Below are 20,434 nucleotides of genomic sequence, written 5' to 3'. Positions count from 1 at the left end.
CAGACATGCAGGAATTCCTTGGATCATGGGGGGGGATTTCAACATGATCAAATCTCTTTCGGAAAAAAGAGGGAACCAGAGCTCTAAGTAAAGATTCTGTTGCATTTCAAACCTTTACAAATAATATGAATCTTGTTGATATGGAAATGAGCAATGGCCTCTTTACTTGGAATAATAAAAGAGGAGGAGAGGCTCAAGTCGCCTCCAAATTAGATAGATTCATTATCTCAGAAGACCTCATGTTTATAGATAAAGAAATAACAGCGAGAGTTATGCCTTTTGGAGGCTCAGATCATTGGCCGATTCAACTGGAAATCAAAGGCATAGGTACTCCAAGGAACAGACCTTTCCGATTTGAGAACATCTGGCTTTCTCACCCAGAATTCATCAGCAATATTGAAAAATGGTGGTCAGAAGATTTGTCGATTCAAGGACCAAGAGTGTTCCTTTTGCATAAAATATTAAAGCACATCAAACTCAGGCTTAAGGAATGGAACAAGAATGATTTTGGCAATATTTTTGTGGAAAAAAAATCAATGGAAATCAAAATGCAGATACTCAATCAAGCTCTAATTACGGAAGGCTTTGATAAAGTCAAGAGTGATCAAGTTGACAGATATCATCAAGAATGGGAGAATTTGGGCAAACAAGAGGAAACATTTTGGAAACAAAAGTCAAGAATCCAATGGCTGAAAGAAGGAGAGCGTAACACTAAATTCTTTCACAGATCGACCATGGCCAATAGAGCTCACAACAGAATCTCCTTGATCAAGGACAAGGAGGGGAGGCTTCATACTTCCCATGAGGATATAGATTCTATATTGGTTCAGCACTTCCGTGGCATAACCCAGGAAAACAATTCAGAAAGAGAGCAGTCCATCAGGGAAGTAACTAATAACATTCCTAAGCTGGTGTCTAGAGAGGACAATTTCAATCTTAATAGACCTGCAACGGAAGAGGAAGTCAGTGAGGTCCTCAAAGAAATGCAGAAGGACAAAGCTCCAGGCCCGAATGGTTTTAACGTGGATTTTTTAAAAGCTTGTTGGGATATAGTTAAACAGGATATTTTGAATCTAGTGGAGGATTCCAGGTTGAACAAAACTATTCTGAAAGTGCTCAATACCTCCTTCATCTCCCTGATCCCTAAACAGGGCATTGCTCAAACCCCTGACAAGTATAGACCCATAGCTTTATGCAATGTGGTTTATAAGATCATATCCAAGGTAGTAGCCAACAGGCTCAAACCTCTTCTTTCTTCACTTGTTTCAAGTGAACAATCAGGTTATGTGGAAGGTAGACAAATTCTAAATAACATCATCCAAGCTCACGAGGTGGTTCAGTTGCTGACTAGCAAGAGGCAGGCAGGAATGATCATGCAACTGGATATTGCCAAAGCATATGACAAGGGAAATTGGTCCTACATCAAGAAACTTCTAATTGCCTTTGGTTTTGATCATAATTGGGTGAGATGGGTATTGGCCCTCGTGACTACCTCTAGCTTTTCAATTTTGGTGAACGGTTCTCCCTCTGAGATTTTCATTCCTTCTAGAGGCCTCAGGCAGGGAGACCCGCTTTCTCCATTTCTATTCATTCTCATGATGGAAGGACTAAGTCGAGCTATCAAACAAGCTAAAGCAACGGGTAAGATCAAGGGCCTTCAACTAATAGAGAATGGTCAGGCTCTGACTCATCAACAATTTGTAGATGACACCATGCTATAGGGTATCCCCACAGTCAAAGAAGCTTCAACTTACAAACATATCTTAGATGACTTTGCCCGGGCTTCAGGGATGGAAGTTAATCTTTCCAAATCAATTTTTTTTCTTTAATACTGATATTGCTATTCAGAGAAACATCGCTGGAATTCTAGGTTTTCAATGAGACTCACTCCCCTCAAAATATTTGGGAGTTCCTCTAACTGCCAAACCGATGCACAAGAGCATTTGGGAACTGTTGATCAATAAGATGCAGGACAAAGTCAGAAAATGGACCAGCAGAGCTTTAAATCTGGCTGGTAGGTTGGTCCTTACAAAGGCTATTCTACAAGCTGTCCCTATTTTTATGCTATCAGCTCTCCCAGCTCCAAAAGGAGTTTTGCAGCAATTCAGAAATATCCAAAGACTTTCTCTGGGCTAAGGAGGAGACTAGGAAGAAATGGGCCTTGGTTTCCTAGGAAAAAATCTGTAGACCCAAACACCATGGTGGCCTTGGCTTGGATGACCAGGAGATTCTCAGCAAAGTTTTAGGGGCCAAACTATGGTGGTAATGGGTCCATGATCCAAATGCTCAATGGGCAAGTATTTGGAAAGAGAAATATGCCAACTCCGGGCAAACAAGTGACCTCATAAGAATGTCCGAAATTATAAAGGGGTCATACATCTGGAATAAAGCCTGGGAGAACAGGGGTCTTGTACAAAATAATAGCTTCTGGGAAATCAGAGAGGGAGATCTAGCACTATTCTGGGAGGATAGATGGCAACAAGAACCAACATTGCTAAAAGAGGACTTTTTGAGCCTTAAGAATAAAACAGATATCCAAGGATTAAGTAAGGTAAAGGATTTCTGGGATCATACTCAGAATCCTGAAAAGTGGAGAATCTGGAGAAACATTAATTGTGATGATAATAGACCCTTGAAAACAAAAGCAGAAGAACTTAGAAGAATACTGGATCAAAGAATGATCTTAGTAGCAGGGGGGCAAGATCAACTAAGATGGGGCAACAATAAAGAAGGCACCTTTAATCTAAAGGAAGCAAAAAGTATTCTCTTAGAGCTGGATTCCCATGTTCTAGATAAGATCTGGCAGAAACTTTGGAAGCACCAAGGGTGGATGAAGATCAAACTCTTCATGTGGCTAGTTCTTCAAAAGAAGATCTTGACTTGGGACAATATTAGAAAGAGGGGCATTATGGGGCCTTCTATTTGCCAGCTCTATAAAGCTCAAGAGGAGACAATGGAGCACATACTCAACAACTGCATTTTCTCCTCCTGGTTATGGGATTCTTTCGCTGTCATTTTTCAAAAGACGGATAGGGACAAAGGGAGTATCATTAACACCCTTAACAATTGGAGTAGAAACTTCTCGGACAATGAATTCCTCAGCTTGGCTTGGGCCCTAATGCCAAGCTTCATTATATGGAATGTTTGGAAAGAAAGGAACAAGAGAATTTTCAAGGATGAAAAAAATCCCCCTCAGAGACTGTTTGAGCTAATCTTGAAGCAACTTAAGGAAACAGTTAGCTCCACAGTTCGTAATCAACCCAAGAATCCTCCCTCAAAGGCAGATTTAAGAATTCTCAGACAACTGGGTTTGCAGGGGCTCATTCTTCAAGGCATGGAGAGGGAAGGGATAACAAGGGAAGAGGAGAAGGACTTTTTGGCATCCTCCTATGACAGGTTTTTTGAAATTAAACATTGATGGTGCTTCGAAAGGCAACCTAGGAACTGCAGGTTTTGGAGGGGTTTTAAGGGATGAAGAAGGAAACATCATCTTTATCTTCCATGGTCATTTAGGCAGAGCTACCAACAACATGGCAGAGTTAATGGCCTTGGAACAAGGCTTAGAGTTTCTGAAGCAGGATAACCGCTTAAATGTAATTATTGAAGCGGACTCCGAGTTAACCATTAATTCGGTGAAAAGAATTAGCTGTGGTGTTGAACCAGAGAAAGTTTCAAAACACTGGAGGCTCATCCAGGTTTTCCAAAGAATTCAAAGTCATCTCATTGGTCTTCGCACAGTTAGTTTCAACCATGTTAGAAGAAAGGCCAATAAGCTGGCAGATATTCTGGCCAACCAAGGAGTGTGTTGTACCGAAGGCGAGGGATTGAGGAAGTGGTAGGAGATACCTCAAAGCAGACTAAAGGCTCTCTGTAACGAGCAAGCCACAGAGGATATGGACATATTTTGTAACAGAGCAAAGGAGGCGGGTATGAAATGACTATAACGCAGAAAGTTTCACCTTTGTTCTTTAGACGGGTCTTTGGAGGTTGGCCTTGGAAAACCTTGGTTTTCGTTAACTGGTTTTCGTAGTTTTCCAGGTGGGCGCACTGTAGTAAGGTTCATAATAATCTAGGGTTTCATTACAGACACAGACGAGTGAATGCGTGGGAACGGAAGCTCGGCTTTTCTGGCAACCACAAGTTCCTTTATTTTCTTTCGCGGGAAGGAAAACCACTGCTATGGTGGTTTTCTGGTGATCGCACGACACTTAAGCGGAAAGTGGTTTTAGTGTTTTGGGAGCGATTCCATTTGGGATCCTACACGTGGCAGGGGAGAGAAAATGAATACCGCCCTCCCCGGGCGCTATTGTTCGGATACCTAGTGCTGTGCGATATGGCTCACGACCGTTGGATTTCGTGGGGCAGATCTACGGTTGGGAACGATCGTGCTGTTTGGTGGGCTGGACCGTTAAACTTCGTTTGACTTCGTCGGGCGATTTCTCTCTCGACCGGTGGATGGCTCGGGGGTTTGGACGGTTAAGATCTAAAGGCAAGTCTGGTGAGCATGCGTCCGGATGTTTCAACGGTCTTCCTTTGTTTTTTTGCCCACTTGGCACTAACTTTGTATGTAATTTCAAAGGTTAGAAGGCATGCTCTGTTAGGATGATGGTCACATCTTTGGTAGTTAGCCTTTTTTGCCGAGGTCCACGGTGTAAGGTGGACTTTTGTATACTATGTAAATTCTTGATTGGCTTAATGATTTAGAAGACACTACTCTTGCTTCAGCAAAAAAGAAAAGAAGTGGAGTCGCCACTTGAACATGAATCTAGCTCTAAGATCCAAAAGGCAAACAACTAGATATAAGGGAGGGTTTCTTGTTTGAGAAATAATGGATGAATAAGTGGAGTCGCCATCCAAGCACGAATCTAACCGAAATGTCCAAGTGCTAAAAGTGTAGATGAAACGATTAACGAAATGACGAAAGATAAGGCGAAAAAGATCAAATGACGCCAAGAAATGTTGGCGTTACCTGCCTAAATGAATGATAGAAAGATGAAAGGTGAAAGATGAATGTTGTAAAGCCAAGGCCCAATAAATCGGCCCCCGGCGACGGCGTCAAAAAATGTTGTCGTTGTCGGCTCAAATGAGAAATGAGAAGAATGATGAGGAAATGTCGTTGAAACGTCGAGAATAAAATATCCATAGCAACGACGCCAAAAAATGTTGGCATTGCCGGTAAAAATGATAAAGATGATATGAGGAGAATGAAAATAAAATGTCGTTGAAGTGCCGATAATAAAATATCCCCGGCAATGGCACCAAAAAATGTTAGCGTTGCCGGTAAAAATAATAAAGATGATATGAGGACAATGAAGATAAAATGTCGTTGAAGTGCCGAGAACAAAATATCCCCAGCAAAGGTGCCAAAAAAAAGTTGTCACATAGAATGTTTAGGCACTGCGACAATGGCTTAAATCGGGCGCTGTCACCTTGATCGCCAATCTCTCTGTTTAAGCTGTCTCTCGACAACAGACTAAGGGGGGTAGACCACGAAAATGGAATGACGGAGAACTAGTTGGAAACCAGCTAGTGCGAGAAACACAGTGAAGCGACCAAGTACTTGATTTCTATTTATCAAGATTTATAGGGTTTGATTAGATTTTAAGCAATTGATGCCAGTGCCTTATGGAGTCAACTATCTTGCTAGGAAATTTAGGACCAAGTAATTGATTTGCAACTGCTGCTTGGGTGAATGACTATCTTATATGAAGTGCAGATCCTAAAGCTAACATGAGATGCAAGAATCTTGGTTAATTTTAGTTAAATGCCTATCTAAGTTTTAACCCTTCGATCCTTTCTATATTGAGCCTGATTCCGTAGTAATTGGTAGAAAGAAGATAAGGTGAAGCACACTAAGGTGTGATTAACGATACCTCTCCTGAAAATCTGCAGAGAGCTGTGGCTCTGACGACTGCAAGGTCACCGTTTTAAGTACTATTAAAAGCAAGCTTTTCAAGCAAAGATGGATGGATACCTATCTCTCTATCGACCAAGCTTATGCTTGGAAGTAAATTTTATTTATGCAAAACTAACTTATATGCAAATGCACCAGATGATGAGAAGAAGTTAGACCCGAGGATTAAAAACACTTGTGTCGCAAAAGCCTTTAATCACCAAAATAAAATGCTCGCTTTATTGGATGAAGATTTAAAAATAAACCCTTGAAATTATTACAATTAAATCACAAGCTTATTTCAAATTTTTTTGATACAATTATAGCTCAAAGAGAACAAAAACTTTTTTACAATCAATGTCAACAGATGCTCAAAAAATACTTGGTTTATGAAACAAAAGATATGCATTTTATCACAATTCCATGACAGAGTACTTAATTTTCAGAAATTAGTTTTTAGGACAGCAGTAAGAAATTTTTTATGACAACAACAATATGACAATGAAAACAGTAAGCTATCAATGATATCTTTATGCCAAAAATTTACTGAAAAGTTTCCAAACTTGCCCACATGAATTATCAAAAATTTTCAGCCTGTTATGATGTGATTTCCAGAATTATATCAGATCTGATATACTTATTACAGCCAACAATTAAAACATGAAATAAGCCTAATGATGAATGCCCAACTCAAGAAATTAATTCCTTAATGTATCATACAACTTAGAAAATGATTTTAGGCTAACCCACATGAAATTTTGCCACTGTTATATTTTAGACTTCAGGAGCAGAATTATTTAAAGATAATAGTCACCCAAAATGTAGATCTAGGCCAAATTTTTGATACACATCAAACATAAATGACCTATCACTTTTTTTGGCAATTTTTTTAGTTAATTTCAAACCACTTAGAAGTGCTTTTCACCACTATTAGAAAGGTATATGATTGCTGTAGCAAACCGTGAGGAGAAAGATGGTTTAGAGATCAAACCCTTAGGCCCTAGGCCTTGAAGATCACTTGCCCAAGTTGCCAAAAAAAATTCATTACCTGAAACACAAATTTTTTTGCAAAACCATTCCCTATTCCCGTAAAAGGGGAAGAGGATCTCAGTGACTGATTACTTGATGACTTTTAGATGACTCATGATGTACATTTATTATATTTTTTGTTGATATTTTGACTCTTGAGAGTTGAGACAGACAGGACTCAAAATTCAGGAGTTGATTCACTATTTTGATATGTGATGTAGCACTAGACTTCATATACATATTATATATTCGCTTTCTTTACATGTTTATGTGGAAATGCATTTATTTGATGTTGTGGATACTCTAGATGTTAAAAAAAAAATTTAAAAAAATAAATAGTTTTGTGTTTTTTTAATTTTGCTATTCATCTAGCTGCCCATCCTAGATGGTGTCACCTTCTCCTTAGCATCCTCATCTAGCTTTGCTACTGCCTCCTGACCCTGATGTTGCTCCACCTCCTCCTCCTCTATCTCTGGCTCTCCCTCCTCTGCAACTGCTACATCCTCTAGTCTCGACTCTCTGTGAAGAGGTGGTATCAATATTGTCCAATGAGATGGCTTCCACATCAGTAGGTTTCTAAAGCTGTCTCACCCACAATCAAAGATTGTAGTAGACGTAGACCATGTCATTGAGGCGTTGGGACTCCAATCTATATTAGGGTCATAGATTGTAAATTAGTACTTAGAAAATTTAAATATTAAAATTAATCAAATGAATTCAAAAAATTTAATTTGAAATCTTTTTAGTTTTTACCTGTTGCGCTTTTTGAAGTGTATTTTGTCAAGTACACTCCAGTTGCGCTCACACCCAGAGGAACTGCATGTTTGGTTGAGCACTCGAATGGCAAGATTTTGGAGATGGGGTACTCTGGCACCATAGCTTGTCCACCAAGCATCTACAAGTTAAAAGAAAAATGAGAAACATAAAAAAAACATTGAAATTCTAAACTTGAAAGTTTGAAACAAACTGAAGCTTACCTGGCATTTTGGTCGTCCTATTCTTAATAGCCATGTTAAAACCAAATGTGCCACCTCCCATCCTATAGACCTCCATTTCTTTAGAAATCTCCTCATGTTCTTGGTCAGATGACACCATCCTCTCGACACAAGTGAAGAATCCATCCATCACCTCGACATCAAATCTGAAACCACAAGTGTAAGAAAATGCAGGGTTGAGGTAGACACTTGCAGCATGAATGGGGCGATGGAGGGTATTGTTCCATCACTGATCAATCACTCTCCATATGACCTGTTGTTTCTCTAACCCCTCGTCTCCCTTATCTGCATAATAAGCACGAATGGCTTCTTTGGCACTATCCATGGCCTCATACAAGTAGCCCATTGCGGGCTTGTCTCCATCAACCAACTGAAGAACCTTTACCAAGGGTTTTGAAATGGCACACACCTCCTGTACTCCTGCCCAAAAGCTCTGATCATATGAAACTAGTGTGCACATGCCCTCTCCCTTTGGTTTGCGACTAATAGCTAAAGAACGCCAATCCGCTGAGAGGAACATGCTCTTCACCTCCCACATAGAATTCAACAGAGACTGAAGAGATATGAAAGTAGTGGCAAATCGTGTAATGGCAGGCCGCACCAACTCTTTGTTGTTGGTGAATCTTCTCATCAAGCTAAGCACAGATGAATGATTATATATAAATTTTGTTATGCTCTTGGGTGATTCAACAATATCCCTCACAGTAGGAATCTTACCTATATCCTCCAACATCAAGTCAATGCAATGAGCAACACATGGTGTCCAAAACAAGTTAGGATACCTCTCCATAAGCATCTTGCCAGCTGCAACATAATTTGCAGCGTTGTCCGTTATGACTTGGACAACATTGCGTGGGCCTACTTCCTGAATGAAGAGGTCTAACAACTCACATAATGTATGTGCATTTTTAATGTGTGCATATGCATCAACAAATTTCATAAACATTGTCCCCTTGGGACAACTAACCAAGAAATTAAGAAGGGTCCTACCCTTCTGGTCAGTCCAACCATCTGACATGACTGTGCATCCAGTGTGTTCCCATGATGCCTTAAACTCTGCCAATCTAGCAGTGCAATCAATGTTTTCATCTTGAAGAAGAGGCCCTCTCAACCCTGCAAAGGTGGGGGCTTTGTACCCCGAGCCAACGACAACAACAACATCAAACATAGGCTGGTAGAATGGGTTTGTCTTGGCAATGTTGAAAGGAACATCACTCCATAGAAGACACCTATTAACCAACCTGTCAACCTCTGCCTTTTCCTTTTTTTTCATTGATGATTTGATCCCAGGTTGTGAACCAACTGTTGTTCTAGGAACAAAAAAAGATGAGATAGAAGGATGAGTACCCATGGGTGAGGAATGTGATGCTGCTGTAGAAGCACTGCCACTCTCAATTCCCCCCACTCTTGAGCCCCCTACAAGTTGGTTTCTTAGTGCTGCCCTGGTGTCTTTTCCGTCCTCTTTATCCATCAATGATTGAATGGCCCGTCGGATGATTTCTGGAGTTGTTTTTTAGCAAAGTTCAATATTTTGCCCCGGAATTTGCCCCAAATGGAATTTTAATCTGTTGATGCCTCCCAACATATGCTTGCCACACAACTTGCAAGTCAAATACATTCTATTGACCCCCCCAGTTTCGGGTGTAATATCAGGCTCACCAAACTCCCACATAGCATCCAAAATCCTTGGCATTTTGTTTTAAACTTTGAGCTTGAATTTAAAGTTTAAACCTGGGCACAAAAAAAATTGAAACAAATTAAATTGCTTCAGCCTTCAAATCAGCAAAATATAATTATTAATTTGTATTGCACTCAGAATTTAGAAACAAATTAGTAAATTTAAAATTTAAATTACAAATTTACAGTAATTTTAATTTTTAATTTTTTAAATTTTTAGACCCACCGAACAGTGAACACTTAAGCCATATATATTTATTATTATATGTTAACAGCTATACTGTTTTGGGCCTTCCACTGATTGTCCATTGTTGACGTAGTCAATTTATGCAGTGTTCACTGTTCACTGATATGTCTTGAGTGACAACGTTGACTGTGCTTTGAAAGAGACAAATTACTTATGCAGTGGAGAGTTGATTAGGGACATTTAAAGTCAAAACTCAAAAGGATAGTGATATCTCTATAATAGATTTATTAAACAAGGCCCTCAATGGGTTGATTTTGTCAAGGTTGATATCTTTGATCATATTTGATCTAGTCCCAGAACTGAGAAAAGTTCTATAAAAGAGCAAAAACACAAAATAGAAGGGGGCCTGCATATTCTAGGCAGTGTCTGGACGTAGACCATGTAATTGTTTGGCAGCTGGCTTATTAAAAAACCCAACAGTTTCTGTTTGGACAGTGTGTTAAGGGACTTACAACTTTACAAGTTACAATCTGCTATGAGCATAATAGAACGATGTGTTTAAATTATACATATAAGTTTATAACTTTATAACGAATTTGGTATCATTGTTAACAGTTATACACAATACATATAACAAATTTGGAATTTGGATAATGGCTTTCCGCTGCCCGCAATGCGCATAGCCATATGTAATATTAAATATATATTATATATTAATCATAATGATATTACATAATACATATTAGATATATGAATATTGAATAATGATATTACAAATTTATTACAAACAATCCGCTGAAACCTGAAAGATTTTCATTTAACTGTTAAGAAACATTTAAGTTTTTAAGTTTTAACAGCATACAGGTAACGGGTAGAAATCTGAAGACTGAAGTCTGAGCATACCTTGAGGCTTGCGGGCTCCTCTTGAGTCTTAACGCAATGGCAACGTTGCAAATGCAAACTGAAAACTTGAAACCCTCGATTCTCCACAGCGCAGAACAAGCCAAAACAGACAGTGAAAAATTAAAATGAACCGAAATGAACGATTTCCGGCATTTTATCCACGCGGTCATAATGCAAGCCGATTTTTTCAATCGACTCCCGATTAAATCGGGATTAATTCGATAATATCGCGATTTTTTCGTTTATGAAAAAATCGCCAAAAAATCGGCCGATATAATCGTTTAGCCCAAAAAATCGTGATTTTAGGAATAAATCCCGATTTTTTCGGGACTTTTTCCACACTGGTTCTGAGGATCAGCCTCACAGTGTTCTTCTTCTGGTAGGTCCACCTAATGGGAGGGATGATGCAACATCAGTATTTGATGATGCACTACTTGAGCTTCCTCTGGAAAATAACCCTCCTCTTTTTGCTCCTATTGTTCTTGCCCCTGCTCCATCTCCTCCTAATATTGGTTCCTCTACTCTCCGGCCTAAATTGTGGGCTAAAACCATTGGTGATCTCTGGGATAATGAGCTCCATGAAGGTAGAACTTCTAGACATAAGAGCAAACAACAGTCTACAGTAAATTTTGCTCTTATGGCTAACCTGCACAGTATTTTTGAGCGTCAAACCTATTCAGAGGCTAAGGGTACACTTGAGTGGGAATAGGCTATGGACGCTGAATTCCAGAGTCTTCAGAAGAATCATACTTGGACCCTTTCTGATCTCCCTACAGGGAAAAAACCCATTAGCTGCAAAAGGGTGTATAAAGTGAAATACAAAGCAGATGAAACCCTAGACAAGTATAAAGCTCGCCTTGTTGCTCGAGGGTTCTCACAGAAGGAAGGCATTGACTATGAGGAGACCTTTTCTCCTACAGCCAAGATGAGTACCATAAGGCTTGTCCTTGCCTTAGCAGCTCAGTTCAATTGGAAAGTCCATCAGAGGGATGTAAAGAGTGCTTTTCTGAATGGTGACTTACAGGAAGAAGTCTACATGATGCAGCCTCCAAGATTCAAGGTTGTCGGTCAAGAACAGAAAGTCTGTAGATTAGTCAAAGCACTCTATGGTCTGAAACAAACTCCTCGGGCTTGGTACAGTAAAATTGTTCAATACCTCACAGATCATGGTTTTTAGCGGAGTCCATCTGATGCAAACCTGTATATCAAGCACACTGGTGATGATATTCTATTTGTGGTTGTCTATGTGGATGACCTTATCATTACTGGCAGCTCAACACATTTGATCCATGGGATCAAACAGAATTTGTGCAACGCTTTTGATATGACAAATTTAGGACTTCTTCATTGTTGTTTGGGGGTTGAAGTCTGGCAGACTGAGAACAACATCTTTCTCTCTCAGTCCAAGTATGCCAGAAATCTTGTGGACAGATTCAGAATGCAGGATTGCAAACCTGCCACGACTCCTATGGAACTAGGGCTCAAACTTTCAGCTCAGTCATCCTCACCCCTTGTGGATGAAACTTTATTCAGGCAATTAGTGGGCAGCCTCATCTACCTTACTGCCACTAGACCTGACATCAGTTTTGCAGTGAGCTACATTTCCCACTTCATGTCAGCTCCTAAGGCTGATCATTGGATAGCAACGAAGCGTGTGCTGCGTTATGTGCATGGCACTCCTGATTATGGACTTCTGTACACTCGAAGTTTCGATCCTATACTCAGTGGTTACACAAATTCTGACTGAGCCAGTTCGGTTGATGACCGTAAATCTACAGCTGGGTATGTGTTTAATTTAGGATCTGGTGTTGTCATCTGGACTAGTAAGAAGCAGCAGGCAGTGGCTCTCTCCTCAACAGAAGCAGAGTATCAGGGAGCAGTTAAGGCATCTTGTGAGGCAGTTTGGCTTCGATGTATGCTTGCGGATATGCATGTTTTCCAGATAGATCCTACTCCCTTGTTCTGTGATAATCAGGGAGTGCTCAAACTTGCCAAGAATCCAGTCTTTCATGAACAAACAAAGCATGTAGAAACCCATTGTCACTACATTTGCTAGCTTGTTGAAGACGGATCCATTCAGTTGCGATATGTTCCCACAATGGAGCAGCCCGCCAACATCTTCACTAAGTCTCTTGGTCCTGATAAGTTTGTAAATTCAGAGGGTCTATCGGTGTTGTAAATAGATTGAGCATTAAGGGAGGGTATTAGAATAATGCTATCTAGTGTTTAATGCTCATTCTTATTAGTTGTTTCTATTTTTATCTTTTTAGCAGTTTCTTAGAAGAAATTAGTTGTTTCTATTTTCTAATAGAAACTTGATGTTTCTATTTCTGTAAATATCTTTGTATTACTTATTGAGCTTCATTTGCTCATGTAAATCAATTCAATTCATTCATTGATTATTTCCACCTTAAATCTTGGTGTTCATGTGTGTGATGGTCTGTTCAGTTTTTACTGCACCTGATTACTGTTTATATGGTTAATGAAGTTCTGATGCACTGATTAAAGATCAACATATGATGAATTAACTGAATCATAAGTTTGCTGGATATACGCTAGTTGCATTAAACACAGTTGTGTGTACACGCGAGTTCCCTTCACTGAAGTAGCGTATATGAATCTGGTTATGGAAATGAAAAAGTTATTGATTTGCTAATACTGATTCACCCTCCCCCCTCTCAGTGTTATTTCCAACATTAGCTTCAAAAAATCAAATATTCAAATAAAAAATGGAGCAAGGGGAATCTAGGGCCAATGAGAGCTAGCATTAGGCCCAATAGAAATAGTGTTGGGCTAGGAGAAGGCAGATCTGGGCTTAGGAGCCCCAAAACTTGAAACCCTTATTCTGAAAAAAATTATTTTGGTTAAGATCTTTAGAGTTATTGCAAAATCTTTAATGGTTGGCCCTGCAAAAATATTTGGGACAAGATATTTCCCTCCAAGGCCTAGATCTGTCTCAAAACCCCCAAATCTGCTTGAAAAAATCTCAGATCTGAAGATTTACTTGGCTGATTTCCCAGATCTATTTTTGCAAACAATCTGATCCAAGATCTTGCCCTCCAGGGTCTAGATCTAGCTTAGATCTGAAGATTTTCTTGGCTGATTTCTCAGATTTATTCCTGCACAAGTGAAAAAAGAAAAACCCAATACTCAATATGTACAAAAATAGAGAAAATCCCAAAAACTAAAGTGTTAAAATTCAAAATTATGTCACAAAATTTCAGATTTACTCAAGTAAATAACATATCTATACAAATAATTTACAGAAGGAATATGAGTCCAACTCCGCTCCCAGATCTGATAATCTAAGGCTCTTAATAGTCAGATCTATCAAAATTTCCACAATATTTAAAATATTTTATATTTTGAAATTTTAGAGGTACTAGCCCAAAAACACTCTGCAGAAAAAAAGATTATCGTTAGATAAATCCTGAGGCTTATATGAAGTAGGCTTTTCAGAAAATATGTGTTGAGAGTTGGCTAGTCCAATAGAAGACTATCCCCAGACGCTCAATGACAACCCGAGAGATCTTTTGCAAACACTAGATCAACCATCAAATCAAGTAGAGAAATAGAACACCAATAAAATTTTGAAAATATAGAGATACCTACTACTTCAATCAAAATTTAAAATGTTACCCTAGATCCAACAAACTAAATAAGATACCTTTATTCAGATTATTCTAAGAGAGCTATTGATTGTTAGTTTTCACATAATATTAAGCAAAAATTAAAACAATGTTACCATAAATTCATGAAGAGAAACACTACAAAACGTTGAAACCCCAAAGACTTTGCATTAATTCAAAAAAGTATACAAGAGAGCTTGAGAGTTTAGTACACGATTTAGAGACCAGATGAATTGACTAACAAAAGACTTCCTATTTAAAGATAAATTCTCAAATGGCTAGTTCGAGTGATTCTTGTCAAAGCAATCTCGACTGTTGATGAGGATTAAAATTTCTTTTAATCTCATCCGTCGAAATTTTAAATTCTTGAGGAATTTCGAATTTTTCAATTAAATGCATTTTAATTAATTCAAAAATTAAATTTTTGAATTAATTTCCTCAAAATTTTCACTTTGACTTAACCCCAGGGAAATTTACTTTATTCCCAGGACTTTTTAAAATTTGAAATTTAAGGACCGACGAATTTTGCCTTTGGAAAATCTAAATTTCCCTAGGACCTAGAATTAATTAAATTTCTGGTTTAGGATTTTAATTAATTTTTTGGCCAGAAAATTTAATTAATTAACTTATGAGGGGATAAATTATTTTTTCCAACCCTCAAGACACTTTACATCATAATTTTCATATTTTTACATCATAAGGGGGAAAACCATTTGAAAAAGACCCTCACAAACTATTCATTTCTGCCCCACACATATAATCCAGCAGACCAAGTAATTTGTAATAAAATAACGTAACCAAATAGTTAGGATTATTCCCAAATCTCTTTTACATAGATTCGATCTATAACACTAGGACTCGCCTAAAATCCCAGTGACAAAATCCATTCCGACTTTGGAGTAAGGCTGAAGGAAAACTCTGCCGACCATCCGAGAATGGTTCGATGAGACAAAAAACCTCCTGGAATGTAGATCGTCACCAGAAAAGTAGGTTTACCTAGGCAATTACATACACGACACGGGTTGCGGAGATTATTTACATTTTACACATGCAGAAAGGGTTTACAATATAACATGATGATCAAGTTGATGATGATCGCTGGACGGCACGAACACATTGATCAGGCGCTATCCCTTTTACGAAAAAATGGGGTGTACTGCTATGGGTCGTTGACACATAGTGGTCAATGGGTTGTATCATCATATCTCCATCTTTTCTAACTTCTAAGGAGGCCTCTTCCTTTAGTAGTGATTGTTACATTTCTCTACGGTGTATCTGAGATCGTCATACCTCTACCATTTGTAAGGATATAAAAACTCGAGCTGCAAACCTCATTATTTTTTCAATGCCTGATCCAAGTTTAAGGTAGATTTATGCTGGTTTATTTATTGTTCTTCAAATATATAAAATGTACAATACTATCTTTACTCATTATTGTAATTAAAAGAGAACTGTGTATTTTTTCTTATTTTTTAGTGCTACACACATGGATGGATGCGCATATAAGTGTTTAAACTTTAAGGTCTCCCCCGCTTGGGCAGTAGAAGAGCTTGCTTTTCTCAGCATAATTTTAATGATAGAAATTATATATATTACATTATGGCTATATACCCCATTACACAAGTAAGAATTAATTTGAAAAGTGTTTTATAGTGTTATGGATTTTAAAACACTAAAAATATAAAATTGAATTCCGTAGTACAGCAGGGTAAAATTGCTGAACCTACATGTAAACTGGATTTCTGATCATGTAAAACATCGAGTAGGCCCTCAGGTCAGTTTCTTCGGCAGAAAATTGTAGTTTATACTCTCATTGTAACCTTTCTGTAATCAGTGACAATCTTAGACAAATTGTTGAGGCTGAGAGGCAGCTACCAAGATTATTGAAGCGGAGATGTGGAAATGGCTAATATGGCATCAGGTCATGAGGCTCAAATGCCATCTGATATGGACCAGAGATGGAGCAGCAGAGATGGTCTCAAATACAATCTGATGTTAATTGATGCTGGATTCTATGGGAGAGAGCAAGGGGATTCCCTTCCAGATCTGAGGCCATTGTGGAGGGTGGGATGAGAATGCTTCCAACAATTTTAGCTGCAAGGGATAGCTTGATTGGTAGATGCTCTTAGGCTAAGTCCACAGAAGTCCCGGGATCAAATCTCATCCCCTGATTCTTCTTTTAAGTGGCTGAGGGTAGGTGAGATTATTTCCTCATAATAGAATATATTTTATTGCCGTCCTCAACCTGGCATCCCTTGAAAATTTAAGGGTGTGCTCTGGCTGTTCCCGAAACTCAGCCAACTAGGGATAATTGTAACCCACCTTGGTTTAGGTCCAGTTATCAATTTGACCTGTTGTTCAAGTCAGACAAATAGCTAGAAATTCATTGGAGTGACAAGTGGGTTATCAGTTAATTGAAATTTTATGCAGCTATCTTCATAACTGTTGATCAAGATTTAATACTATTAGTAAATGGAAGACATTAGATAATAGAAGGTATCCTTGTTTATCTTGCTCTTCTGATAATTATCATATCCTCTAATGATGAGGCATTCAAAGTGTCTTACAGTTGGTTATCTTAAGGATTTTTTATAATTATTTCCCTTCTTTTATCACGAAGCGGTAGTGTTCATTAAACATTTGTCTTAGTTCAGTTAGTCAAAAGGGGGTAATTACGATAAAATGACTGCTATCAATCAACATCTTGAAATACTCCCTAGATGTGGACAAGACCTAACTCATGTATCTTGCATATGTTCATGTCTTTTCATTCTTTACAAAGAAAGTTTTGCTCATTCTCTCTCTCATACTCTTCACTCTGCATGTTGTCTGATGGCTATAAATTTTTTGACAGACTCATATACCCAGTATTCGACCATCCCATCTGATCTCAGTTTGAATATAGTAATGAAGGTCATATATCTTGAATGCATCTGAATGACATTATTACTGTGACGTCTATATGTGCAGCAGAAAAAGAAACAGCTGCAGTAAAGCATCATATCCCTCGTCCAAGAAAGGTAAAAAACATCAAGGGAAAGAAACTTTTTGAAGGACATGACACAACAGACGACGAAGAGGTACACAGTGAATCTGATGGTGATGAACTAGAAGAAGAAGAAGATGATGACACTCCCTTGTCTCATGTAAAGCAAATACCAAACTCTGTGCGCTTAAGACAGAATTTGCCAAAGAATCAAACTGCTGACATATTAAGGCAGAATCTGCCAAAGAATTCAGGCAAATCTGTATCAGAAACAAGAATTGTCACTCCACAATCACTACAACCTGAATCTGGGTCAGCAGGCATAGATGCCAATGTTGCTCATGATCTGCTTGCTTCAGCTACAGAGGAACAATTGCCCACTGGCTTGGCTCAAGAAATGCGATCAACACGTTCTGGTTTACGATTTGGTAGACCATCATCATCAGCTGAAGACACTAGCAAAACCACCGGGGAATATTCAGCAGGCCAATATGTAGGCAAAACAATTTTTTCTTCAGGTGATGACGTGGATGATGAATTTGTTGGTTCTAAGAGATATCGTTTGTAAGAAGATTGTATCAGTTGGTGAATATGTTGGTCTGAAGAGATGGTTGTAACAAGATTTTATTGTATGGTCAACTTGTTCTGAAGAGATTGTTTGTACGAAGGCTGTTTTGACAATTAGTTGTTAACCTGCAAGTCTCTGGACTGACTGGAGCTATGAAATGGCATCCCATAAGAAAGATGATAACTTGTGTATAGAGTCAATCGAGGTCAATGCTTATTTCTCTATTTCAGTTAATCATTAATTTTTTCTGTGGGGATTGCAAGAACAGCTTACTGCGATTGCTAATTTTAAGTTGAGCAGCATTTTTTTTTGGTTATTTCCAGTGGCCTGTGGTAGCCTTATATTGAAGAGTAAACGGGAGTCATCTCATATATTCCATGTGTTTTTGTTGATTGACAGAGTCAGCTACTACCCTAAAGTTTCTTTCTAACTTTTTATGCCCGTTGTTATTTCTTGGCAGTTTAGTTTTCATCTATTGTCTGATACATTTTCATTCTTGTTTTCGACCTAAACTATAGTTGCTCTAGCTTTACCAAACCTCCTTTTTTTGCAGTCAGTTTCCTATTTCTGTTATCTTCAACAGCACACGCTTGCAGCTTTCACTTCTCTCTTTTCTGATTTTACCCCTCTTATCATTTCTCTGTTCTAATTTCTCTCATTCTGCAAGTTTTCAAAGCTTTAACTTTTTCTTGTTTCCAAATGGCTTCACTTAGATACCTCCTCTTTCTTTGGTTGAATAACATAGGAACAAATAAATAGTCTAATAATGTAGAAATGTACCAAATATAAATATTTAAATGTTTGTGGAACTGACATTGATTTGGTTCTGCACATGTACTCTCTTGTAATTGTTGTAAATAGATTTACTGTTGTGGTTGTCCTTTGGATGCATTACCATTGGTTGGTTTTTCATTATCTTCCAGATGTAATTAACATACTAGAGCAGTGCAGGTCACAGAGCTTCTTTCAGACCCATCTCCAATATCAAGTTTGCTGCTGTTAAACTTGTTTACATACTGATGGCTACGCATTTGTTTATATTCTTCAAGACACTCAAATTCTTTCATCTTAATATTCTTCTTTATCGTAGATATGAATTCTTTAGTTAAAAAGGCATTGGAGATATTGCATTATTTTAACAATACTGCATTAAATTAGCAAATTTGTTTTAAATGCATCAACAAAGGCACTTAGCAATAGGATGAGATCTTTGCTATTAGAATTTGCAGCTTTCCAATGAGGTCTCTTTTTCACTTGAACAGTTTTTGGATAAGCAACTTACACGTTCCATGAGGCTATGCCATTTCCATTTCATTGCCTATATCAGTGCCAAGGAAGCATTAGGTGGTCATAGCAAAGAGACTTTTTGACATGTGAAATGTGTAGAAAAAAATAATAGACAGGGAAACTATATCAGATTTCAATCATGATTTTCATCCTTTTTATTTTATTGACAGCAAGCAATTTTGTAGTCTGCTGATTTTCAAGATTTAAACCGACAGCGTGTTTACTATTCTTTCTGTAATTGTTAAAGGTCTACAAGAGCACTGGTTATAGGGAAATGGATTATTATATGATATAAAGCTAGCCATATGTGGGAAGTGAAATACATGGCTTCTCTCAATTGCTGATTGAGAAACCTTCAAACTCATTCAAAGTTGTTAAAAGTATCTCCTCAAACTCAACAAGAAACCATTAAGTTTATATTTCGCCAACTTATTGGGATTGTTGTTTGCATAATTGAATGAGGCTATTGTCTTGAGTTGTGATGCTGTCAATCAATTTAGATAAAAGTATGGTAAACTTCTGGGAAGTTACTTTTTGTGAATTGAAATGCACCAATAACAAACACAGATTTCACTGCATTTCAACTTGAGGCAGAAAGAAAGAGGCAGGGAAGTCTGCAATATGATAGCATTCAGGATACTAACATTTCAAAAAATTAGAGATTATAGTCATACAAAAAGTGGTACCTGTTTGATTAAAAGTATTGGCAATGTGAAATGCACTTTCCTGATTAATATTTCACAGATACTCATAAAGTGGTAAATGTTTGGTTGAAAGAACTGAAAATGTGAACTGCCTTATATTTATCATACCAGTATTGCTTGATAGATTGATATTTGCTTATATTTATCATACCAGTATTGCTTGATAGATTGATATTTGCTTGATTTCTGATCGACCTTGTATATCTATCAAGAAAATTGGAGATTGTGGAGTCATACAAGAAGTGGTACATGTTTGGTTGAAAGTATGGCAATGTGAAATGTCCTCTCCTGATTAATATTTCAGAGATTAGCCTTAGGGTGTTTGATGTTTGGTTGATGCCCTATATTTACGAATACTGCTTGATAGATTGATATTTGGTTGATTCTGATCGACCTTGTATATCTATGGTCCTGGTTTGCAATATTAGAATTTTACAGTAGGATTTGCTTATAGTTCCTTCTAGTTTCAGAATTTGGGGATTCTGTGTAATGCTTTATTGCATATCCTTCTTCCTAAAAGGTGGTTAGGGAACATATATATAAGATAAAAACAGATTTGGAATTAGGGTTCTGGTT

The 20,434-nt window shown here is 38.0% G+C and overlaps 1 protein-coding gene across 1 annotated transcript in view; it reads left to right on the top strand.

Moving 5' to 3' along the window:
- Window positions 1-18,132, top strand: part of SCC3 (sister-chromatid cohesion protein 3) — a 251,397-nt gene extending 233,265 nt beyond the window's left edge. Inside the window, 1 exon segment of the mRNA XM_089424129.1 lies at window positions 17,284-18,132. Coding sequence (XP_089280255.1) covers window positions 17,284-17,867 — 584 coding nt within the window. The 3' untranslated portion in view covers window positions 17,868-18,132.
- Window positions 18,133-20,434: the final 2,302 nt, after the last annotated feature.

This window comes from Pinus tabuliformis, chromosome 4_2, assembly GCF_031772625.1.
Source record: "Pinus tabuliformis cultivar Carrire ecotype Pingquan chromosome 4_2, CPIR1, whole genome shotgun sequence".
In the NCBI taxonomy this organism is placed as follows: domain Eukaryota; kingdom Viridiplantae; phylum Streptophyta; class Pinopsida; order Pinales; family Pinaceae; genus Pinus; species Pinus tabuliformis.
The sequence above is the reverse complement of the archived record's forward strand: the minus strand, read 5'-3'. Positions and strand labels throughout refer to the sequence as shown.